Below are 22,894 nucleotides of genomic sequence, written 5' to 3' on the forward strand. Positions count from 1 at the left end.
TGACTTGGAGCAAATTGTAAGCACATGGGCCTTTCTAATGTGGGATTCCTTTGTTTATCATTCCTTCTTGGATCTTTGCCCTTCACGCTCATTTTCAAAGGTAGACACCATGGCATATAACCTGTAATCCTAGCATTCAGCAGGCAGAGGCAAGAAGGTGGAGTTCTAGACCAGTCTAGTATGCATAGTGCAGTCTTGCCTTAAAAAGCAAAACAAAGCAAAAAACCTAAAACACAAGGTTTATGAGTCCTACCTCGCCAGCATTTTCCTAACAGCTCTCGTGTCCTGTGCTTGGTCTTGGAGCCTTGTACTTCACAGAACTGGAATTTGATCCTTAGGACTTGACTTTCATTGTCTCTATTAACCAACTAACATTTTTTCTTTCTAGTGGTGTTGTTCCCCAAGTCAGCCCCAGGGTTGGGATAGATAGAAATACTTGTTAACAGAAATGAGAGCTTGTGTTTTGTTTGTTTATTTTTACATTTAAAGCATGTGTGTTTTAGTTTCCTTTCTGTTGCTGTGATAAACACTATGACCAGCGCCAACTTGCAGAGGAGTTTGTTTCATCATACCTACGGGTTACATTCTGTATCATCAAGGGAATTAAAGTCAGGGACCTGGAGGCAGCAACCATGGAGGAATACTGCTTATTGCCTTCTTTTCAATGTTTGCTCACTTTGTTTTTTATGTAACCCAGAATCACCTTTCTGGGATGGTACTGCCCACAGTGGGCTGGGGCTCTCCTACATTAACCAAGAAAATCCCTTGCTCTCCTACATTAACCAAGAAAATCCCTTACAGACATACCTGTAGGCCAGTCTCATAGAGACAATTCCTACATTAAAGCTCCCTCTTTCCAAGTGACTAGTTTATGTCGAGCGATAAAAACTGCCCAGCACAATGAGCCATTTATTTATTTATTTATTTAATTTTTTTTTTAATGCACTAAGTTGTCAACAGTGAAACTGTATTTTAAAAGTTAAGAAATAAGTAGATTGATGAGCATGAAAGTAGTCATCCAAACACTGTGGGGTTTCAGCTGACTCTTGGAATTAAGAAATTAGAAAAATGACCCAAAAGAGGTATGGTATGGGTAGAAGTGAGGACACAAGCAGGGAAGAATGACCAGTGTTGTATGCACCTTGTCTGAACAGCCTGCCTCTGCAAGGAGAGCCAAGGTGGTGGAGAGAGCTGTGCTGTAGTGTTAAGAGTTGTGGGCTGACAGATAGAGGAGTCTTGTTGCCTTGTCGGCAGCACAACAAAATAAAGGGTTTGGAAGGAGGGAAAAGGCAGTGGTGTCAGAGACTTGGTGGGCATGGCTGAACAGAAGGGTCTGGAACTGTCAACAAGTTTGTTCAGGACTAGACAAAAGGAACCTGTACCCACCTGAAACTTAGGTTCTGTGAAATCACCTGTGAAGGACAGAGCCAAGATCCTAGGCCTCTAATCATACTTTACTGTTCAAAATTCTTGTTCATCTCACGTGACCCAGATCATACATCATGTTTCTAGACCTTTATAATATACTTGACCCAAGCTTAGAATATTTGGAAACATGAAAGGAAAATTTTAGCCATGGAACCATTTTCTTCTTGATTATTGCTGAATTACTGCCCATTTCTAGAGGGGAAACAAGTTCAGAGATCAGTCTGCCACACTCGTACACAGGAAAGACTTAACTCCTGGGATGGGGTATAGCTTAGTGGTAAATATATATCCTTGTGAAGCTCTGGACTGACTCTTCTGTGCTACAAAGGAAAAAAAAAACAAAGAAGTCTTCAGTTCTGTATTGTGTTGTGGATATAAATCTTTTTCTCTAATATTAGTCTGCTGGAGAGTGACCATAATCAGAGTTAATGTTATTTCCAGTTGAAAAAGTTTTCCAGTTCAGAATGGCTTAATTTCTTTAGAGTCCAGTGTGACTTGGGTTTTGATTTCTCTGGTTTGGTGTCCTGATGCAAAGGACCTAATTTTTCATAATAGTAGACTCAGGCTTCATCATGCATCCTTGTCCACTCTTCTTCCTCTGTCAGGTATCAGGTAGAGAATTAGAACATCAAGCCAAGCTGAAGTCACAGTCCAGCCTATGTTCCCTTAAACTTAGTATACAAGAACAGGTCTTGATTTACTGGTTCAGCCTTGTGAAGGTGGGTCTTGGCGGAGTGGTATTTTTTTATGCTTAGATGTAATATGATCACTGCTCTGCTGAGTGGATTGGAGGTTTTAGACTTTGATGGTTAATCTTTATTGTCACCTTGACTGGATTTAGAATCACTAGGAGACACTGTGATACCTTTGTGTTGTCTGCGAAGATGTTTCCAAAGAGATTTAACTGAGAAGGGAGACATACCGCTGTAGCAGCATCATTCCATTGAGTATGTTCTAGCTAGACCGAACAGAAGAGGAAAGTGAAGGCATGAGTTGAGCACCAGCCTGCATCTCTCTTTGCTTCTTAACTGTGGATATAGCGTGACTCCCACGGCCAGACCCTCTCAGCCCTCAAACCATGAGACACAACATCAAAAACTTACCTTAAGTTGCTTGAAGGGGCGCAGTGCGATTGAACAGAATGTGATTGGCTGAACTCCCCTATCAGTTAGTTGCTTTTATCTGGTACTTTTGTTATAGCAGGAGAAAAGTGACTAATTCACAGGTTTTCTGTCCTCATTTCTTAGTGAAGGGTCCTAGGCGATAGGGTGGCAGAAGGTAGTCACTAACAAAAATACAGGTATACTGAGGCCAGGCCCTGTGCGGGAACTTGTTTTCCTCCTTCCTTGTTGAAGGATTGGTAGTTTTCTGGGCCATGGTCAGTGCTGGCAGATACTTATTTGATGACAGCATTTAGATGGGATGAGCTGAGTGTAATAGGTCAGAGGGGAATTCAGGACAGAATCTTGGTTCTGACTTGAGCAGCTGGGGCCTGTAGGTAGAGCTGTCAAGAAAGGGGACATTATGAATTAATTCAGGATTGAACATGTCACACTTGGAATTTTGGGAACCTGATAAAATAAATGTTTGGTTTTTTGGTCCATTCCCCCACCCCCAGCAGTGAATTGGATAATGGAGCTCAAAACGTTAGAGCCAGAGGGGCCTGGAGTAGTGGGTCATGCCTTTAATTAATCCCAGTTGATGTAGGTGGGTCTTCTATCTATCTGTTGCTTTCATTGGTTAATTAATAAAGAAAACTGCTTGGCCTGATAGGTCGGAACATAGGTAGGCGGAGTAGACAGAACAGAATGCTGGGAGAAAGAAGCAAGAGTGAGAGAGAGGCAGAGAGCCGCCCGCTATGAAGCTTCCAGGTCAGACATGCTGAATCTTTCCCGGTAAGCCACGACCTTGTGGTGGCATACAGATTATTAGAAATGGGTTGAATCAATATGTAAGAGCTAGCCAATAAGAGGTTGGAACTAATGGGCCAGGCAGTGTTTAAAAGAATACAGTTTCCATGTAATTATTTCAGGGGTAAGCTAGCCGGGATCCAGGCAGGAATGCAGCCCGCTCCTTCCTCTACACCCTGTATTGGGAGGCAGAGGTCAGTTCAAGGCCAGCCTGGTCTACAGAGTGAGTTCCAGTAAGTAACAGCCAAGACAGTTACACAGAGAAACCATGTCTTGAAAAACAAACAAACAAAAAAGTTAGAGCCAGAGATGAAATTTAGGAATTGGTATGTGGGCACTCTGAAGGAAACAGTTAAAAATTCTCTGTCAACTGCACAATGCCATTTTAATATACGAAATAGTATATTACCACTTGTTTTTTGAATGAGACAGATGAATAGCTAGCTGTTCACCATGCCTATTTCCGTACTGTATTCATCATGTTTGTAGTATGGGAATGAAAGCTCAGCGAAAGAAAACACAAGACAAGTATCCTGGGTTTGCAGGCTGCCAGGACAGTGCAGTGCAGGTGAGAAGTCTCTGTCCATACAGTGATGGAGTCACCGTACCATTAAGATTTCATAGTGCATTTTGAATATAAGATAGATTGGTATGAAGACCTCTGGTACAAGTTAGGATGGTCAGCCCTGTCTCCTGATGAGCCACTTACACTCTTGGTTTTGTGGATTGTTGGGACAATACTGCACTCCTCATCCTGCCTATTTGCAGGAGGAAGCTGCTTGTTCATTCCCATCTGCCCAGCTAGCTTAGACCCGAAATAATCACACAAAACTATATTTAAATCACTGCTTGGCCCATTAGCTCTAGCTTCTTATTGGCTAACTCTTACATATTAATTTAACCCATCTCCATTAATCTGTGCATCACACGAGGTCATGGCCTACCAGCAAAGTTCCAGCACGTCTGTTTGTAGCAACTTCATGGCGTCTCTCTCTGCCTTCCTTCTCCCAGCATTCCAACCAGTTTTCCCTGCCTACCCTGTCTCTGTTTCTGCAGGCCGTTTCTGTGTCTTTAAGACTAGTGACGATTGTTTGTCCTAAGGGTTGAGTAGGAAGCCATAGAAAACACTGGTAGTAGCTACCCATGTAGCTCTCACTTCCACCCAGCCCTGCTGTGTTTTCCTGTCACCCCGAATGCCTTCCTGTGTCTGTACTTGTGTTGTTTGCTGGAAGTCTGTGTGTTTAACCCAGGCCTTTCCCCTTTTTTAATTGTTACATGACTCTGCTGCTGTAACCCTGAGCCATGTTTTGCTACTAAGTTCTTCTCCTTGCCCTCCACATGGTGGTTAAACTTTATGAAATCCAGATGATTTGGAAGCGGTGTGGGTTTGCAGTTTACTTTCTGAGACGTTGCTTTTGGAGAGTTCAGCATGCTACTTCTTACTCATCTGCGGGACAACACGATGCCGATGCTTCCTGTTTAATTTGGATTTTTAAAATACAAACAATTCCCTTTCATTTTTATAACCCTTTAAAGTTTAATAAAGGACAAAGGGAATGAAAATCAGAGTGGCTTGGTTGCATAAGAATCTGAGTGTTACATTGGTTCCAGCTCATGTTGATAAATGCCATCCAGTGTCACAGCATCCAGCTCAGGGCTGTGGCAGTCCGTTCTCAAAAAGCCAGCTGTGTTGGTTGCTGTTGAAACTGAGAAGTAGACAACTGGTCTCCAGCTCAAGACTGTTGTCCTAGAGATAAAAATGTGGTTCTCTGTTGTTGGAAGAACGGAATCAGTGGTGAGTTTCTTCAGGGTGTTGTCCTTAATGTTCTTGTGCAAACTATGATCTTTAAAGAATGTGTTTCATCTTCCACCACAACCTGTTTAAACCTGTCAATAGTTAACTTGCTCATGAAGAATGAGCCGTATAATGTAGCTGGTAATTACATACCTGGATAGTTGTTGTTCTCTGTTTATGTTGCAAATACTTAAGGTTCAAAAAAATGTGACGGTTATGATTTTTATTCAGAAAAAATGTAAGTTTTAACAGTACTGGTTATAATACAGTTTTTAAAAAGTTTGCTTTAAATAGTAACTGCCACTGTGTGATTTCAAGAGCACCTGGTCAGATTCTCATAACTCTTACTTCTAGCTACATTGGTGGTTGCAGAGTAGGCTTTCTCCATAGCCTTTTGTTGTGGTGGTGTTTTTAAGAACATAAAAATGTCAATTTATATTACAGTATTTTATCTGGAAATAAGTTGGTAGTTAGTGCCTTGAAGATGTTATAGTTTCTTTTAGACTAAATACTGAGTTTTTAGTGTTTAAAATCTTAGCTTAAACCGTAAGATTTCTATAATTTAAAAAAGCGAGAGCAAACTGTCTGTTAATAGCCGCCGTCTCTCTTGAAGAGCATGCTCCTTACATAGACTATAATTTAGGTCCTTGAAGCATTTGAGACATTCCCATTGTATTCTGTCATGGTCTGTAACCCTTCGTGGGAAAGACCTGGTTAAACAAGTGAACTCGGGTTTTCAGTTCCTCTTAAAGGCATGCTTGGAGAGATGGTTTAAGATTAAGGGCACAGATGTTTTTCCAGAGGACCCAAGTTCAGACAGCCACTTCTAACTGTAGGTTCAGGAGACCCCAGTGCCTTCTTCAGGACTCCAGGGCATGCACACACATTGATAAAAATGAAAAAGTCTTTTTTAAAAATTATTTAGTTCCAAAGTACCTCTGTCTCAGGAAAGGATCTTCCACAGGAATGCAGAAAGTGTCTTTCTCTTGAAATGGCACAGTATCTCTTGTGACTGTGGTTTATGAGTTTAACAGTATTATGCATGTTTTTGCTAAAAACAAAATACCGAATTACATAAGAAGGTAATTTTTTTCACAGGATTATTATTATGTAAGTTTTTATTTCTGGGATTGACTGAAATACCGAATTTCATTGAAGTATTAATCTAATAGCATAATTATTCCTTTAAAGAACCAATTTTTTGCTCTGTGGTTACAAAGAAACAGAACAACACTCCTTCACACCTCACCCTCATTTAAGGCCTAGGAACCCAGGTGTATTTATGCTCTGCAGTTACACCTTAGACGGCTTCTCAGGCCTCTCAGGTTTGAGACAAGGATGTTCTGCACAATTCTGTCGAAATACCCCCTCCCACATCCCATTTCAGAACTCCTGAGAGGCTCTTCTCATTTATTTCATAGAGAGAGAAAAGATGTGGTCAATTTCGTTGTTTTGTTGGTGATTTTGTATTACTGTAAACAGTAAAAGAACACAGCTGAGATTAGAGCTTAGTTTATGGAATTTGTGCTCAATTACTTTGTTTACCACCATATCTGTTGGAATAACTTATTTTGAGACTTGCTGCAAGTGAAATTCATGTGAAGAAAGCATTTTAAACCAATTTAAAAATTAAGATAGTTGGTAGAAAAAGTTGTTTAGAGTGTTTTTAAAACCCTTGTTTGGGCTTTGATAGTTGGTCTGAGAAAGCAGCTAAGAGATGTGAGGAAAATGCTGGTGAGCACAGAACTTACCAGCAGCGTTTCTGTCTGGGAGTTTCGTTTGGGCTGCTCCTGGCTCTTAGGTCATCCAGCCCACATTGTTTTGTGCTCCAGCTGGGGAGTCTAGGCTGGGCCTCCACCCCAGAACAATGGGCTAAGCCCTATGTTGCTTGGCAGACACCTCTTCCTCTGGCTTTTTTTTTTCTCTTTTGGGTTTAATGATGTTTTTATGCTGTTACTGAGGCATACTCCCACACACTCTGTTGGCAGCCAAGCTGGAGAACAGGCTTCTTGTGGTAGTGCCTCCCTACTGAGAAGGGAACTGGCACCTTTCAGGCTTCTGAGAAGGTAGTAAGAGTTAGGAGAACAGACCGACAGCCTTCTTTCTGGATCTTCACATCTCGCCAGAGGCTGGGGCAGCTAATAGGTGTGTGCATGTATCTCTCTAGTCTGGGGTAGGGGTCGGGAGTGTCCTGTTTTCTGACATGGTTTGTTTTCTTTTGTTACATTCTTTCCTAACCTTCTACAGGTAAAGTTCAGATAGTTGCCCTCTTACCTCCCTTACTGGTCCCAACTCCCCTTACCCTACTTCTCCACATAAACAGAAGAAAAGGACCTATCTGTAGGGTGCAGTCTTAAGATTAGAATATTGAGTGCCTCAGGTATAACTAGGTGTCCAGATCCCTGCCTTCTCTGGGCATTGCCTGCTCACTTGCTTTGTAAGTATCTCCCAGAAGGGCACAAAGGCTGGGCCGACCCACCTTGGGCACTATGCTATGGATATGGATCTCAGGTGTTCTACGAGGGGAAAATGTGTTTTATATATTTTATTTAACCTTGTTCAAGTCATTTAAATATTATAATTAGCAAAATTGGTAGTACCTGGTGTCCCTGGAAACGCGTAACTATTTTCTAAAAGATCTTCCTCCTTTCATTCAAGGAATTGACTTACTAAATGAGAAGTTCGTAGTGGCTATGTTTAATCTTATAATTTCACAACTAAGTAGAACAAACATTTTAGTTACCTTTAGACAAATAGGTTTTTAAAAATTTTTTAGCCCTATATATTTATTTCAGTATTATTTTCATTGCATTTCTCATGGCTGGAAATCAGAATGTGTAATGTTAACATATGTGTTACAGTAAGAGGTTACTTTAACACTTTTGTGCATAATTATGAATTTAATGCTAATAATGGTGGTGACTGATAAACTACAGCACACCAATAAATTCCTTCATTCTTAGAACAGTACTATTCAGTAAAAAGATTGTGGGTCACACAGGTAACTTAAAATTTTCTCCTACCTATTTTTTAAAAGTAATTTAATATTTTCAAAATAATACTTTAATACATAATTACTATAAAAAGATTAATAGGGTGTTATCCATCTTGTTTTCATGCTATGCTTTTGAAGTCAACATCTTTCAGTTTGAACTAGCCACATTTTGAGTACATGTGCCCTAGTGACTGTGGTATTGAACAACAGAATTGTAAATGGTTCAGTGCTATTTGGCCAGTGCCCTTAAGCTGTTGTTTTGTGTTCTATTGTTGGCTTCTGGTTAGTGCTTAAATAGGCCACACATGCACCCTCAGTGTCTGAAAAACCATACACTGATGTGCAGTATCAAATAAGAGATAACTTCTAAACTGTTTTTCTTTCTTACTTAGGAACTTAGTAGAACTATCATAAAATAAGTTTTAATTATTATATGTTTATAAAATAGGGACTGCTACCTCATGGTAATAAATTTTGAATTTAGTCTTACGAGGCTAAAGTATATATCGTGCATTATTAGAAATAAGATGTAAGTGATTAAATGCCTCAAAATTTCTTTTTACATGTGTTATTTCTTTTTTAAACCCTAGACTAATTAGCATGTTGCTATTTCTATTCAGATGAAGTAGTAAAAAATCCCAAAATGGTAAGGAGTTTTGTGGTACAGCATATAATAGTTTTTCTAGGAAAGAGTGGGTGACTGACTGATCACGCGCTGTAGTTGAAAAGAGAGACCATCTCACTTACACAGACAGCTGTAAGACAGGCCATTGTAACCGCCTTCCACGTGAATACTAGTGAGAAGATATTGTGTCTTCTGGGAGAACAGAGGACGGGTGCTGGTGGTGGTGGTGAGTCTAGGGACACTAAATGATGGAGGCTTGTGGGAGCCCCGAGTGCAGCTGGAGATGGAGTGTTGGGAAGTTAATACCTGAACTGTGTCTTTGCAGACAGCAGGCAGATAGTGGAATTCACACGTGCTTTAGAAGAGGTGATTTCTCTAGGTAGGTGGAATTAGAAGCATTTCCTCATTTTGCCAGGATGTTTCTGACACTGAAGATGTGTTTGTGTCTACTTTAAGATTCATAACAGGATCATTAAATACTTAAAATGATCAATTTTGCGTGAATATTTAAATGTGTGCTTATTAAAATTTCACATTGTATATGTGTGTGTTAAATTGCCTAACTTGAAATAGCCAGGATTTGAGGTTATTTAAGTAACTACTTGTAGTTCGTATTGAGTCTACAATATAAGCTTATGTAGTAGGTGTCTAGAATTAGAAGAGCTATGAACTAAGGAGCCTAGCCGTTACCTCGGGAGTGTTATTACTGAAGAGATGATTAAAATGATTAGGACATTTCTCCAGGTAGGGGACTGCAGACAGCAGCAGTGTGCAGGGAAGGACAGACAGGCTACTTTCACTTCAGGTCAGTCCATTTCATGATTTTTAAAAGATATTCTCACTGTAGTTTGTCCAAGTAAGAGAAAGATTATTTGGGGGTTTATTAATAATACTCTGGGACATACCAGAAATGACATGATTAATTTATTGTTCTAAAATGTATACTTGGTGTTATTTATAGCGGTGCTACTAAAATATATTAGTTATTATTGCTAAATGTTTTTCTTGCTAGAGATGACAGTTGTTGGTTTTTATTTAAAGAATAAATGTTTGCCATTTAAATTGTAATTGAGACAGTGACATAGCAGTTAGGAACATGCAGAGGCCCTGAGTTCAGTTCCCAGCACCCATATAGGGTGGTTCACAATTACCCATAAGTCTAGCTCCAAGGGTCTTTGGTCTTGGTGAGTGCTGTACTCGTGTGCACAAATCTATACTTTAAAATTATGCACATGCATGTAATTAAAAATAAAAAAGTTAAATAAATTGTAAGGTCTGTGTTGCATTACCAAAACTGCAATGCAGAAATGTAATCAGACTCTTCTTCACACTGCCAGCAGTGCTGCTCTTAGGTTCAGTAAGCATTGCTTTCCTGCCAGTTAGTAGGGAGCAAAAGTCTGCCTCTGCTTTCTGAATGCTAGGATTAAAAACATGCATCACTATGCTGTGTGTGTGTGTGTGTGTGTGTGTGTGTGTGTGTGTGTCCCCTATTAAGCCCTGTAGTGCTACCCATATATGCATAGAGTGCCTGCAGCCATTCACTGACACATGGGAAACCTACCAGTGGCCACACCCCCAAAAGAATGATAATTTTTTCAATTATTTATTTATTTATTTATTTATTTATTTATTTTGGTCAGCCTCTGTCAGCTGACAATAGCTCCACACCTAGGGGTGAGGCCTTGTAAGATCTTCTTCCACCCATTCTGGAATTTTGGCTGGCTTAGACTTTCAGGTAGCTGCAGCCACTGTGAGTTCTTGAGTGCAATGGCCTTGTCATATCCAGAGGTCCGCACATTCACAGCATTCTCCCTGCCTTCCAGCTCCTCTCCACCACCACCACCACCCCCACTTACAGTGTTATTGAACTTTGTAGAGAAGGAGAGGGTTTGGAAAAGTTTGGGACTGATAATCCATCACTTATCCCTAGCCTTTGACAGTTATGAGTCTTTTCACTGACGGCTGCCCACTGCATAAAGAGGCATCTCCTGCCAAGACTGAGAATATCAATCTGTGGATATGAACAGGTATTTAGAAGGCAAATTGACAGCACAACCACTCAGAAAAATAGCAATAGTAGATTCCCCAGTAGGATGTCTATGAACTCCCAGCCATGGGCTTGGCCAAGATTATAGCACCAGTCACTAAATTCCCTCTGTGGAGTGGGCCGCAAATATAGTCAGAAAGCACTTAGTTACCTCGGTCACAGGCATGTCACTGTTGTAGCATTTGGTGCATCTTGCTCTGCAGGTTGGTATTCTAGTAAGCAGGGACAAGCATTAAATAAGATTATTGGTGTCTTTTCTCCTCCAGCAGCCTGCATTGTAACTTCTGATATTTTGAAAGTTAGTCACCAAGGGAGGAATTTTCCCTTTTGGTTTGAGATTAATTTTTATGTTCTGCAACCAAAGTTTTGGTATTTTTAGTGGTAGACTCTAACCATGTAGTTATGGTGGGCAGCTAAGAGCAGTGCCGATAGCCTGTGCTATTTTGGAGACTTCTGGATCCTCCTTGACCAACAGCTTGTAGGGAGAGAGCCCATGCCTGGCCCTGCAATTTTCATTTACCCCATGTCTTCTAGAATGGCGCTACCCACTCCATGCAGTGTACCTCTGTTCAGACTCCTTCTACCCCACCATCACAACTGTATGTTTACGTTAGCCTTCTGACTTAGGGATTTACATAAGACTTTTTCATATGTTCTGCTTGTGTTTAGCCCATACCTTTCTCTATACCATTTCCTCACCCTTCCCTTGCTTAATCCTTTAACCCATCTAATACCAGGTTTATTCCACTATCCCCTCCAGTTACATTTTTAAATTGGGTTACAGTTTAGCAAGTTTCTTTATGACTTTTCATACTATCTTCCTTCAGAAATTCCAGGGTTTGTTTTGTTTTTGTTTTTGTTTTTTACCTATAATTCACTGTGGCAGGCACTGCCACCTCTCCTAGTTGTTGCGTGGCTGCTGTGCACACCTAGTGACTGCATCCTCCCCCTTACTGCAGGAGAAAAAGGAGCCAGCTTCAGCAGTCAATCTGTAAAATAAAATTGTTACCAACAGGAACTATGGGTTGTCTGCACATAAAGATCACATCTTCCAGATTATTACTTTTTAAAAAATGTATTTTAATTTTTTGAAATCACAGTTTATAGTACTTTTTTCTTGTAGGACATGATATCTCATAGCTATTAAGGTGACTGTATTTTCTTCTGTTAGTTCAAAAGTATAAATGTACTCCGTTATGGTGCCTCCGCTGATACCCAAGTAAGGAAGGTTTCATGCACATGACTGCTTTAATAGTTCCAGTAAGTAATCTTATTGGGACAGATCAAGCTGATCAGTTGATACTATGATCTCTAAGCAGAATATTGATCCTGAAGTTATCTATGATACCTAAGTCTTTCTTGAAGATTCCATTATAAGAATGCTATGTATTTGTGTTTGAATCTTTAGTTATATATGAGTTACAGTATAGTATTTCCTGGATAATATTTTTTTACTTAGTTCATAACTGCTTGCTACAAGAAGTTCTTTTCTTGTTTTAAAATTAACAACACCACAGCCAACTCTCTGTCCCGACCTAGTGAAGGCCACTTGAGTTTGTGACTGCACAGACTGTTTATAAATCCTCCTTTTGAGTATTCCAAGCCTAAGGGCGTTTTCTTATTAGATTGTCCGTGAATTGACTGATTTTGTAGGAGCACTTTTCTTCTACACCTGAACCATAAAATAGAAGCATTCCTAACTAGTTTCTTTAGTTTTTGTCAAAAGTATGTTCTACTAATACAGTTTTTATAGTTCTAGTTTTTGTATAAAATGAAGCCTGAAAATTTATCAAGTTACCCATGTGTATGTGGGCAGGGTGTTGTTCATTTCCTGCAGTGTGATTTCATTGTGTTGCTCTGACCTTCTTTTTGCATAGGGTGCTGGCCAGGATAAACTGGGAATCTACGTTAAGTCTGTTGTGAAAGGAGGCGCTGCAGATGTGGTTAGTATTTGTTTAAAGGAAACAGTTGAAAGGCACGTGCTGTGTGAAGTGCTGTGCACATGCTTCTAGCTGTGGGTGCTGTACTATGTGGAGGATGCTGCTGTGGACTGACAACTGCCTTTCTTTCCCCTACACTTGCATCCTTCTGGTGCCTAAGGATGGACGTCTAGCTGCCGGTGACCAGCTCCTCAGTGTGGATGGACGGAGTCTGGTTGGACTTTCTCAGGAAAGGTATAACTAATTGGTGTTTAAAGCTTAGTCTTACTGTATTGAAGTGATATTTTACATTTAATTTTGAAATTGGAAATCAAAGAGTAGTGCTGAAATACTCCACTTACCTTTTTAATTCTAAAATTCTTAAGCGTACATAAAAATCCCATTTTTCTGTTCACTCATAAATACTTATTTTAGTCTAGACTATTTCTTTAAATGAATATATAAATGAATACATATATTCACATATACTTAGTACTTGTAGAATTTTTAAATATTATCTGAGTATTAATATGATAACATAGGATATATTTACATGTTTTTATAATTTCAGAAAGAATGTAGAGGTAATCTTTAATAGGAGGTAATCTTTGTGAAAGCCAAACTTATTTCCTCAAACAGCTCTCAGGTTGAGGAACCTAAGCCTGAGTGTTCTGAACACAGCTTCTCCTGTGAGCACTCAGTTTTCTTATACTATGTATTTTCTTCCTAGGGCAGCAGAACTCATGACAAGAACCAGTTCCGTGGTCACACTTGAAGTTGCAAAGCAAGGCGCCATCTATCACGGCCTGGCCACCCTCCTTAACCAGCCGTCCCCCATGATGCAGAGAAGTAAGAACTGTGGCTGAAGTCCGAGTAGCTGTCCTGTACTGATCCTGCACTGTAGTGTGACTCCTGAAGTTTTCACAAACTGGGCCTGGAGGGTGCTCAGTAATTAAGAGCACCTCCTCTCTTCCAGAGGACCTGGGTTCAGTTCCCAGCACTCACAGCTGCCTGCTATTCCCTTTTCAGGGGATTTGATGCCCCCCTCTGACCTCCTTGGGCACCAGTCCAACATGCACATGTATACATGCAGGCAAAGCACTCATACATATTACAAAGGGGGTTATCAGAAGTCCCGTGTAGTAGCTGCTGGTACTGTGACTGCCCAGTTCTTAAAGTAAGAAGTTAAAAGTTAAGAGTGCATGGTGCTGAGAAATACTACCAGGTCAGGATTCAGCTGGACACCAGCCAACCTGAACCCCACACTTTAGTTCACTCAGGTTCCCCTGGCTCTCAAGAGAACTTTAACCTCAGCCTGTTTAGCTGGTTATCTGCTAATGATCTCCATAGATCGTGTACAGAGTAGGTAGATACTCAGGCACCAGTGAAAATGAATAGATGTTGAATTTTGATAGGCACAATCAGGACATAAAGTCTTTAAGATAGGAATTGTATTTCGTATTCTTTAGAAGAGATTATATGCATATATATGTTAGTTGTTCTTCTAATTCCGCCTGTACTAAAATAAGGCAAGGTTATCTTGCCATATTTCTCATCAGAGAAAATTCAGTTATTTCAACAAAGTAATTTATTTGTGGGAACTGATCCTCCAGCTATATTAAAATCTTTAGGAAAAAAATCAATATAAATTTAAAGCTTCCTAAAAATTTATTTTAGAAACTATAAGAGGAAGAAAACATTGTGACTCTTATTATTCTATGATCATTGACCCTTCAGATCAGCCTTAATGATAGATTCTACCAAATGTATGCACAGTCTGTTAAGTGTAGTTTTGTTAGCCGCCTTCTCCCCAGTCAGCTTTGAAACCTGCACATCCCAGCACCTGACCTTTGTCGTGTATAGTATCAACAACAGGAAAGGTGTCAGACAGCCTAGAATCCTATTCATTGAAGTAGAGAAATAGCAAGGTATCCTGACAAAATCACGTGTTGGCATGTCAAAGCAGAACATCATCTTGAAACCCAAACGGGAGTGGGTAATGAATCAGTCCCAGGTGAGCAGATGAGAAACTGCACTGTAGACAAGGAGCGGGTAATGACAGCAGATAGCGGCAGTCGGGATGCCATGACTCTGATGGGTGTTAATATCTGTTCTGTCAAGTGAGAGGAGCATATTTACCTTTGAGGGCTTTTAAAAAAATACTCTAAAATAGTTACTTTGTTACTTATAAGTTATGGTTCATTTGTTGAGAAAATAATGTCAGTTTTCCCCATAGATACATACCAATTAAATTAAATATTTTCTAGTCAGAATACGTTTTAAAGTTTGATTTTTTTTATATATATATAAAGCTGTTTGTGATGGCACACACCTTTAATCCCAGCACTTGGGAGACAAAAATAGCTTCCTGACTTCTGTGAGTTTGGGGCTACCCTGGTCTTCCTAGTGAATTCCAGGCTAGCCATGGCTATCCAGTGAGACCCTGGGTTTTGTCTTATTCTGCTTGCTTGCTTTTGTTTTTGTTTTTTTAAAACTGTGAAAGGAATATATGTATGAAATTACTCTATTGTACGAAGAACTGTCATGAAACATAAGTATTTTAGATGCATCCTTTGAAGTTTTTCAGAACATTCAAAGCAGACTCTACGAACCAGTGGAGCAACACAGAATTATTGAATCCACTTTGATTTCAGTTTCAGATCGTCGTGGCTCAGGTAAACCCAGACCAAAGAGTGAAGGTTTTGAGCTCTATAATAATACAGCTCAAAATGGATCCCCAGAGAGTCCTCAGCTGCCTTGGACAGAGTACAGTGAGCCAAAGAAACTTCCTGGTGACGACAGACTGATGAAAAACAGAGCCGACCACCGCTCCAGCCCCAATGTGGCAAGTAAGAGGAATCATTCTCTAAGGGTGTTTGGTCACTGAAGCGAGTGGGGCACATTGTTCTTTGCCAGTTATTATTTGTATTGTTGGCTACCCGGAGTGGAGTTTTCCTAGAGGTATCATATTCTTTGAGGGAAATAAAATTTCAAGTTTATTTGTAAAACCCTTAACTCAGTAGACACTGTAGATAAAAATGTATTGCTAATGTCTCTGGGAAAGAGTATCAGGTTGCCAGCTTAAGCTTAGGTCTTTTACATTTTAAAGAGTTGCTAACAAAGAAGAATGGAAGGCTATTAATAGAGACCTCTATTAAATTAAAAAAACATCAAATGTTTACTCTTGTGCCTCTTTACCAAAGATGCTAACCATTTCCTGGCCCTGGAGGAAGCCCTTTTCTGAGTTGTGGTAGTAAGAGGTGTGGGGTGTAGGAAGTTAGTTCTTGTACGCCTTTGTCTCCGGCTCTCTGCTGACATTGTGCCAGTGTGTGGTATGGCTACTACCTTTGAAGGAATGTTGCTATGTTTCCTTTACTTGTTATTTAATATGAAACTTCGGTTTTCTTGGCTGTTTCCAACAGATGAGCCTCCTAGCCCTGGAGGGAAGAGTCCATATGCTTCTGGAGCAGCAGCTAAGATAACGTCTGTCTCCACCGGAAACCTCTGCACTGAGGTCTGAGAAATGAGCTATCTGATAGAGTGCTCCACAAGTTACATTGACTGTATAACTCCTGAGTTTTTGTTATTTAATATTTTTATTTTTAATATGCTAGTCAGATAAGTTAATTTTAAATTAATAAATCTGGGGAAATGAGAATTAGTCCTAACTGAGTAAATCTGGAAAAATTAAGATGTTTCTCATGATTCACAGTGTAGGATCAAGTTTTTAATTTTTAGCATAGCACTTAATGTGCATGCATTTTAAAAGATTGTAAAAACAGATCACTGGGTGTTAAGTTAGCCTTTCATACGATTTTAACTAGCTCTTTTCCTTTGTCTTTACATTTTACAGGAGCAGACTCCTCCACCTAGGCCCGAAGCCTATCCCATCCCTACTCAGACGTACACCAGAGAGTATTTTACCTTTCCAGCTTCAAAATCCCAGGATCGAATGGGCCCTCCTCAGAACCAGTGGCCAAATTATGAGGAAAAGCCACATATGCACATAGAAAGTAATCATTCCAGTATTACAATCCAGGTTAGAAATAGTGGATTCACAAACTTTATCATCTCTCAAAGGAATATGGTGCAGTAGTTAAAGACAGTGATGGCTGTCTGTATTTTTCTTTAAAAATATATATTTTGTGTGGGTTTGTTGAGAGTGCATGGGGCACATGGACAGAAGTCTGAGGAATTTGATTTGCAGGGGTCACTTCTTTCCTTCAATCATATGGGTTCTGGGAATCAAACACAGATCAGCAGGCCTTGACAGTGAGCTCCCTTACCCTGATGAACTATCTAGCGGCTCAAGACTGAGTTATGAAACACAGTTGGTAACTAATACAACAGTAAAGTTGTCCTGTTATTTTTGTATGTGTGTTTTAAGTCTGAGGCAAAAAGGAGTAGGCTTAAATTCAGAACACCCAAAGAAAAGCAGTTCTGGTCTCTCTTAAGGTTTGGTTAATGAAATGTCAATAATGTAAGGTATAGTTACTGCAAATGAAAAATATAGTGACTGGCATAGCTTGCACTTGGTTCTGTCTCTGCCAGAGATGATCTGGAGATAGGGCTGAGAAGTGAAACAAACAGAAAACTACACTATTCTTAGAGTTGCTGAAAAAGTGAACACCACTGGGGTCTTGGTGTGGGAATAACCTGACCTGTTTAGAGTCCATCTCAGGTGATTGTGTGGAGAATATTTCTGAAGGAAAAGGCAGGGCTGGAGTCTGAAGGCAAACGGGGCTCATTATAAGATTGTAGGAGCCTGCTAAGGAGTTTGAACTTCTGTCCAAATCAGTAAAGATAGAGATGTCAGTCTGGGGAATTAAACTGGGAAGTACTATCAGATGTGACTGGGAGAAGAAGCCAGCATTGTACTTTAAAGAGAGAAACTCTAGGACACATAAATATGTGTTCCGGAGAGTAAATAATGTGGGAATCCTCAAAATAATCATTTCTCATTTAGAGTGGCCACAAAAGACTTTTTTCAAGCAGACATGGGATTAGAGCTGAGCCTAATGATGGGGGGGGGGGGCAGGAACGGGCAGAGAGCAGAAAGGGTTTGTGCTCATCTATTCTGGGGAACGAGTCTGCCTTTTCCTGGGTGGACCTCATGACTGCTAGCAGCTAGATGTCCTTCTGCCTGAGCACACCTCATCTTCTCTAGTACCAAACCAAGGCTACACTAGGCAGCAGGTGCAGAAAGAGTTGAGTGTTTTGGCAGGGCCAGCTCTCTGTTCCACAGATGGCATATGACTTCGTGATGTTCTAGTGTGGTTTGTAAATTGGGTGCCACCAGGATGAAGAACCTGTAGAAAATTAAGCTGTATCTAAATGGAGTTAATGTTATACTTTTCCTGTTATGGTTAAGTGGTAATTTATATTTTCTTAAAAGGAAATATAAATAGTTTATTTTTCAGGTTTGCATTTTCAATTTCTGTTAATTGTAAAAGTGGAATAAAGAATTGATTTATATATCATAGTGATCATTTTTATAAGGATAAGCTGCTTCTATACATGCTACTTTGCAGGCTTCATTACTAGCCTTGTGGGGTAAAATACTTGTTTTAATCTTTTTCCTCATGCACTCAAAAACTTTCTGCTCATCAGAGTATGCTATTGCCTTTTTCTTTGGTAACATTGGAACTAAAACATCTTAGATGAATGGACCTTACTCTTGCATGTTCAATCAAAGAGCTCATGAAGCTATTCCTGAGCTATAGAATTCATTCAGAATTGAACAATGAATATATACAATGAGTACTACTTAGTAGTTAGAATTATATGTCAGGAGTTTTGTTGCTTTTCTTGGTTTCTACTACGCTCATTCATCTCTAGAGCCTGAGGAGATGCCTTTACCTGCCAGCACCAGAGTGACAGGAATAGATATCATCAGATAGACAGAAAATCTTTATTTCTTTTGTAGACAGATTTCCAGCTGTGTCATTTGGCCAGTGAACCATAAAACAGTGTTTCTCATTATACATTCATTCCACTGTGTTTGTAGTCTGTTGTCTGTGAAGATGAAGCATGCATGAAATTTTGGTGATTTCTCTAGTGACCCCCTAAAGTATTACAGTTTCCACTTTCTCTTCTCAGCGTGTTACCCGTTCCCAGGAAGAGCTTCGAGAAGAGAAGGTTTACCAGCTTGAGCGGCATCGAGTAGAGGCTGGCATGGATCGCAAGTGTGACAGTGATATGTGGATCAATCAGAGCTCCTCAGTGGATTCCAGCACATCCAGCCAAGAGCACCTGAACCATTCCTCCAAGTCAGTCACCCCTGCTTCCACTCTGACCAAAAGTGGTCCTGGACGTTGGAAAACCCCAGCAGCAGTACTACCCACCCCTGTCGCTGTCTCCCAGCCCATTCGAACAGACCTACCTCCACCACCCCCTCCACCTCCTGTCCACTACACCAGTGATTTTGATGGCATTCCAGTGGATTTGCCCCTTCCACCTCCTCCTGCCAACCAGGTAGGACCCCAGTCTGCTCAGGTGGCTGCTGCAGAGCGGAAGAAGAGAGAAGAGCATCAGCGGTGGTATGAGAAAGAGAAGGCCCGCCTCGAGGAGGAACGGGAGAGAAAGCGCAGGGAGCAGGAGCGCAAGTTGGGGCAGATGCGCACACAGTCCCTGAACCCTGCTTCCTTCTCTCCCTTGGCCACACTGACCAAGCCAGAAAAGCCTTCCACATTGCAGAGGCCCCAAGAAACAGTCATTCGGGAGCTGCAGCCCCAGCAGCAGCCCCGCACGATTGAGCGCAGGGACCTGCAGTACATCACCATCAGTAAAGAAGAACTGTCTTCTGGTGATAGTCTGTCTCCAGACCCCTGGAAACGAGATGCCAGGGAGAAGCTGGAGAAGCAACAGCAAATGCACATTGTGGACATGCTGAGCAAGGAGATCCATGAGCTGCAGAACAAGGTGGACCGCACTGCAGAGGAGAGTGACCGCCTGCGGAAGCTCATGCTGGAGTGGCAGTTCCAGAAGAGACTGCAGGAGTCCAAGCAGAAGGATGAGGATGATGAGGAAGAAGAAGATGATGATGTGGACACCATGCTGATCATGCAGCGTCTGGAGGCTGAGCGCAGAGCCAGGGTAAAGGGGAAAGGCCTTGGTTGTGCGTATCTGTGCTCCCTATGGTATTTTCTGGGTGTTTCTGCAGAACCAAGTTTTCACAATCATAAGGAAGAGTTAAGAGACCCCTGGTTTCACCTGTTCACCCTGGCTAACAAGTTGCAGGAATGAGCCAGGCCCCTAGGGCTTCATTGTTTTAATTAGCTAGCCCCATAGTTATCCTCACTACACTTCAGTTGAGAAAATAAGTACTTAGTAATGACCACTCACAATTGTGATCAGGGCTTGGCTGACCTGAGATTTGGTGGGCTCTGTAAAGTATAATAGCCACTTGGCTGTGCTGTGAGCAAAGCAGCTAGAGTTGTCATAACAACACTGAGCTTGGCTAACGTGCCAAGGACATCACACAAAAAGCTTCTGGCCCTGATACTGATTGTGAGCAGAGGAAACTTCAGGGCATGAGTTTTAAAGTTCAGTGTCATTACCAGATGGAGGGTCTGTGTACTTATTTTACAGTTGATACATCAAATATTTATTTAATTTAATAACTGTAGTTGTAACATAATGGTGCTAACAACTTTGGCTATAATTTATATTTCCATATTACAAAAATAATTTTATTATTTTTCAAATAAAAATTTTGTAGGCAAAATTTAGCCTAATGCAAATAAATTCTTAAAATACCAAATTTTGGGTAAAAACTAGATTCTTTCCTCCCTGTCGGGCATGGTTGTTAAGAGGCATTTATTGTTAATAACTTGGGCACTTGATAGTAACTTGTGCAGTTACTGTTGTTCGTCATGTTAGTTTTATTGATACTTTTTATCTATACAATTTTTTTCTGATTTTTTTTTCTTTTTAATGTTGCGCATGAAAGGGGTTGTTAAACAGCTGCTAGGTCAGACACCTTACTCCAAAGGCACAATGAAATTTAATCTTTGATGGTATTGTTAAGAGTCCAGTAGTGTGATCATCCCTTTTTCAGCTTGCTCTGTGAGTTTTTCCTAAATCTTTTAACACACATACTTGTTCATATGTACATATTTAAGCATATACATATATATATTGCTCTGATTCCATTTAATTTCCTTTTACATACTGACTTTCTTAAATAAGATCAGAATGTAATTTTTAACAATTACACTATTTTACTAGTATATTTCTAGTGTCCTTAGTAAACATTCTTAAAAATAACTATGTCTGTCACATCAACCATTTTATCTGAAAGAGCAGTTGATAGCTGGGACTACTATAAGGGTGCACTGACTGGTTCCCACTGTGTCTACGGTCAGACTCTCAGGCACTCCAGTATATTTGTTGTCTGGACTGGCCAGAACTGGTGTATCCCTTTCTACCCTGACTAGCTAAGGATAGATACAATGATTTGTGGCTTTGTATTTTCCTCACCCCAAGATGCTTGAAGTGGGTGGCTGCTGCTGTTCATGACCGGTGATCGCACAGCATCAGTGTTTCCTTCCTTTGACAGCTGAGCCACTGCATTGTAACATCCTAGTAATCTTTTCTGTGAAGATGCAATTTTCATTGAAGATTTGTCAAAGTTTTGCAAAATTGCTACTACTTTGAATATTTTGAAGACTTTAGTACAGATTATGATGCTTGGAATTTTTGATATTTAGTAAAAAAATTTCGTTTTAATAGTTATATTTAATATCAGTTTTAAAATAACACTAAGGGAATTTTTGGGTTTTTTTGTATTTGTGCCTCTTTATGATAAAATTCAAAATATTAATGACATGTGGACATTTTTCTGTTCCTAAATGCTAGAAGTTAGTCTGTGGTTCTATAGTTTTCTCATCAAGTTATCAAAAAGCAGATGAAGCATAACAGCAGCAAAGATGCCGGTGGCGGAATACAGGTCTAAACCTAACTTTTTTTTTCACACTTCATCTTTCTTTTTTTCCCCCCTCTCTGTTACCTGCAGCAGACTGCTATGCCAGCAATCTCTGTTCTAGATTTGGTATGTTCTTGTTTCTTTCCCTTTGGTATTTTTTTCTGTCTTGATTTTCATTTCTCCTTTGGTGATGGCTGTTCTGTGTTCTCAGTAGTCAGTTCTCCCTAGAACCTCCTGGGTCAGGAGACTAGCTCCGTGACTAGACGCATGCCTCTGAATGTTACTAGATTAGTTACTCTACCTCCTCGTTAACTTTAAATGTCACTGTTTGTTCATGGGTCTGACTTCTTACAGTTTTAGTCATAATTTGATTCTGTGTATTCTTACTTCAAGTATGTGGACAAATGAAATAAGGGTTGCACTGGGTAATGATGTCATTCTCGTTGCATTGGAAACAGATGTTAAGTATGGTCACTGAATTCATTGAAAGGACACTGACTCTGCTCCCAGGTTTGAATGTAGCTAAGATGTCACTGTTTATGGTAAAACAATAGATTTCCTGTGAACCTGCATCCTATTTTTCTTAATATCATGTGGATTTTAGTTAGTTCACTGAACAGATGTACCAATTTATAGTCTGCCATCAAACACTTGCATATTATTTTGCTGTTAAATCAACATGCTTAATGTCAGTATCCGAGAAATTTGACTGGTCATTTAATGTTCTTTATGCTTCAGTAATGTGTTTATGTTACCTGATAGACAGTTATATTCTGACACATATATATTTATATTAATTCTTAACTCAGAATTTATTCTAGGTAAACTTCTAAATGATTAAAAAAAAGTCAATATTTTAAGAATTCCTTGAATTAAAGTTTAACTATAATGGCTACCCCGTCAACTACTAGCCGTCTTTTCTGTTTATGGCGCTTGAGGACAGGCTACCCAGAGAGAAACCTTTTTTATAAGCATCCCCCTCCTTGGTGAATGGAGGAATATTTTCTGACTTTCGTATCTTTGATCTTTATATGAAACAAAGATAATAAACATACACCCCATACACGAACTTGATGTATTAAGTTGTACATAGGTTAGAACTTTTGTTGTTGTGTTGAGAAAGTGTGTCACTGTAAGGACCAGGATGGCCCCAAACTCATGGTCCTCCTGGACTTTCAGGTGTGCACTACATTAGCCATCCTGGAGTCATTCTTGGTATTGGGCAGTCATTTAGGAAATAGTTCTCAAG

At 40.1% G+C, this 22,894-nt stretch overlaps 1 protein-coding gene across 30 annotated transcripts in view; it reads left to right on the forward strand.

Moving 5' to 3' along the window:
- Afdn (afadin, adherens junction formation factor) overlaps nt 1-22,894 on the forward strand; it is a 130,001-nt gene that overhangs the window by 92,011 nt on the left and 15,096 nt on the right. For 12 of the 30 annotated variants that reach the window (XM_085687159.2, XM_085687172.2, XM_085687164.2 and 9 more), the window contains 8 exons: nt 12,678-12,743; nt 12,901-12,974; nt 13,450-13,568; nt 15,374-15,568; nt 16,142-16,233; nt 16,573-16,758; nt 18,819-19,814; nt 21,736-21,771. In XM_085687159.2, coding sequence (XP_085543285.1) covers nt 12,678-12,743; nt 12,901-12,974; nt 13,450-13,568; nt 15,374-15,568; nt 16,142-16,233; nt 16,573-16,758; nt 18,819-19,814; nt 21,736-21,771 — 1,764 coding nt within the window. Of the gene's footprint in view, nt 1-5,060; nt 5,134-12,677; nt 12,744-12,900; nt 12,975-13,449; nt 13,569-15,373; nt 15,569-16,141; nt 16,234-16,572; nt 16,759-18,818; nt 19,837-21,735; nt 21,772-22,894 lie in introns of those variants that run through there. The other 18 variants (XM_085687182.2, XM_085687176.2, XM_085687217.2 and 15 more) reach the window with 3 other exon arrangements.

The sequence above is a fragment of the Myodes glareolus genome, chromosome 1 (genome assembly GCF_982192425.1).
Source record: "Myodes glareolus chromosome 1, mMyoGla1.1, whole genome shotgun sequence".
NCBI classification, from domain to species: domain Eukaryota; kingdom Metazoa; phylum Chordata; class Mammalia; order Rodentia; family Cricetidae; genus Myodes; species Myodes glareolus.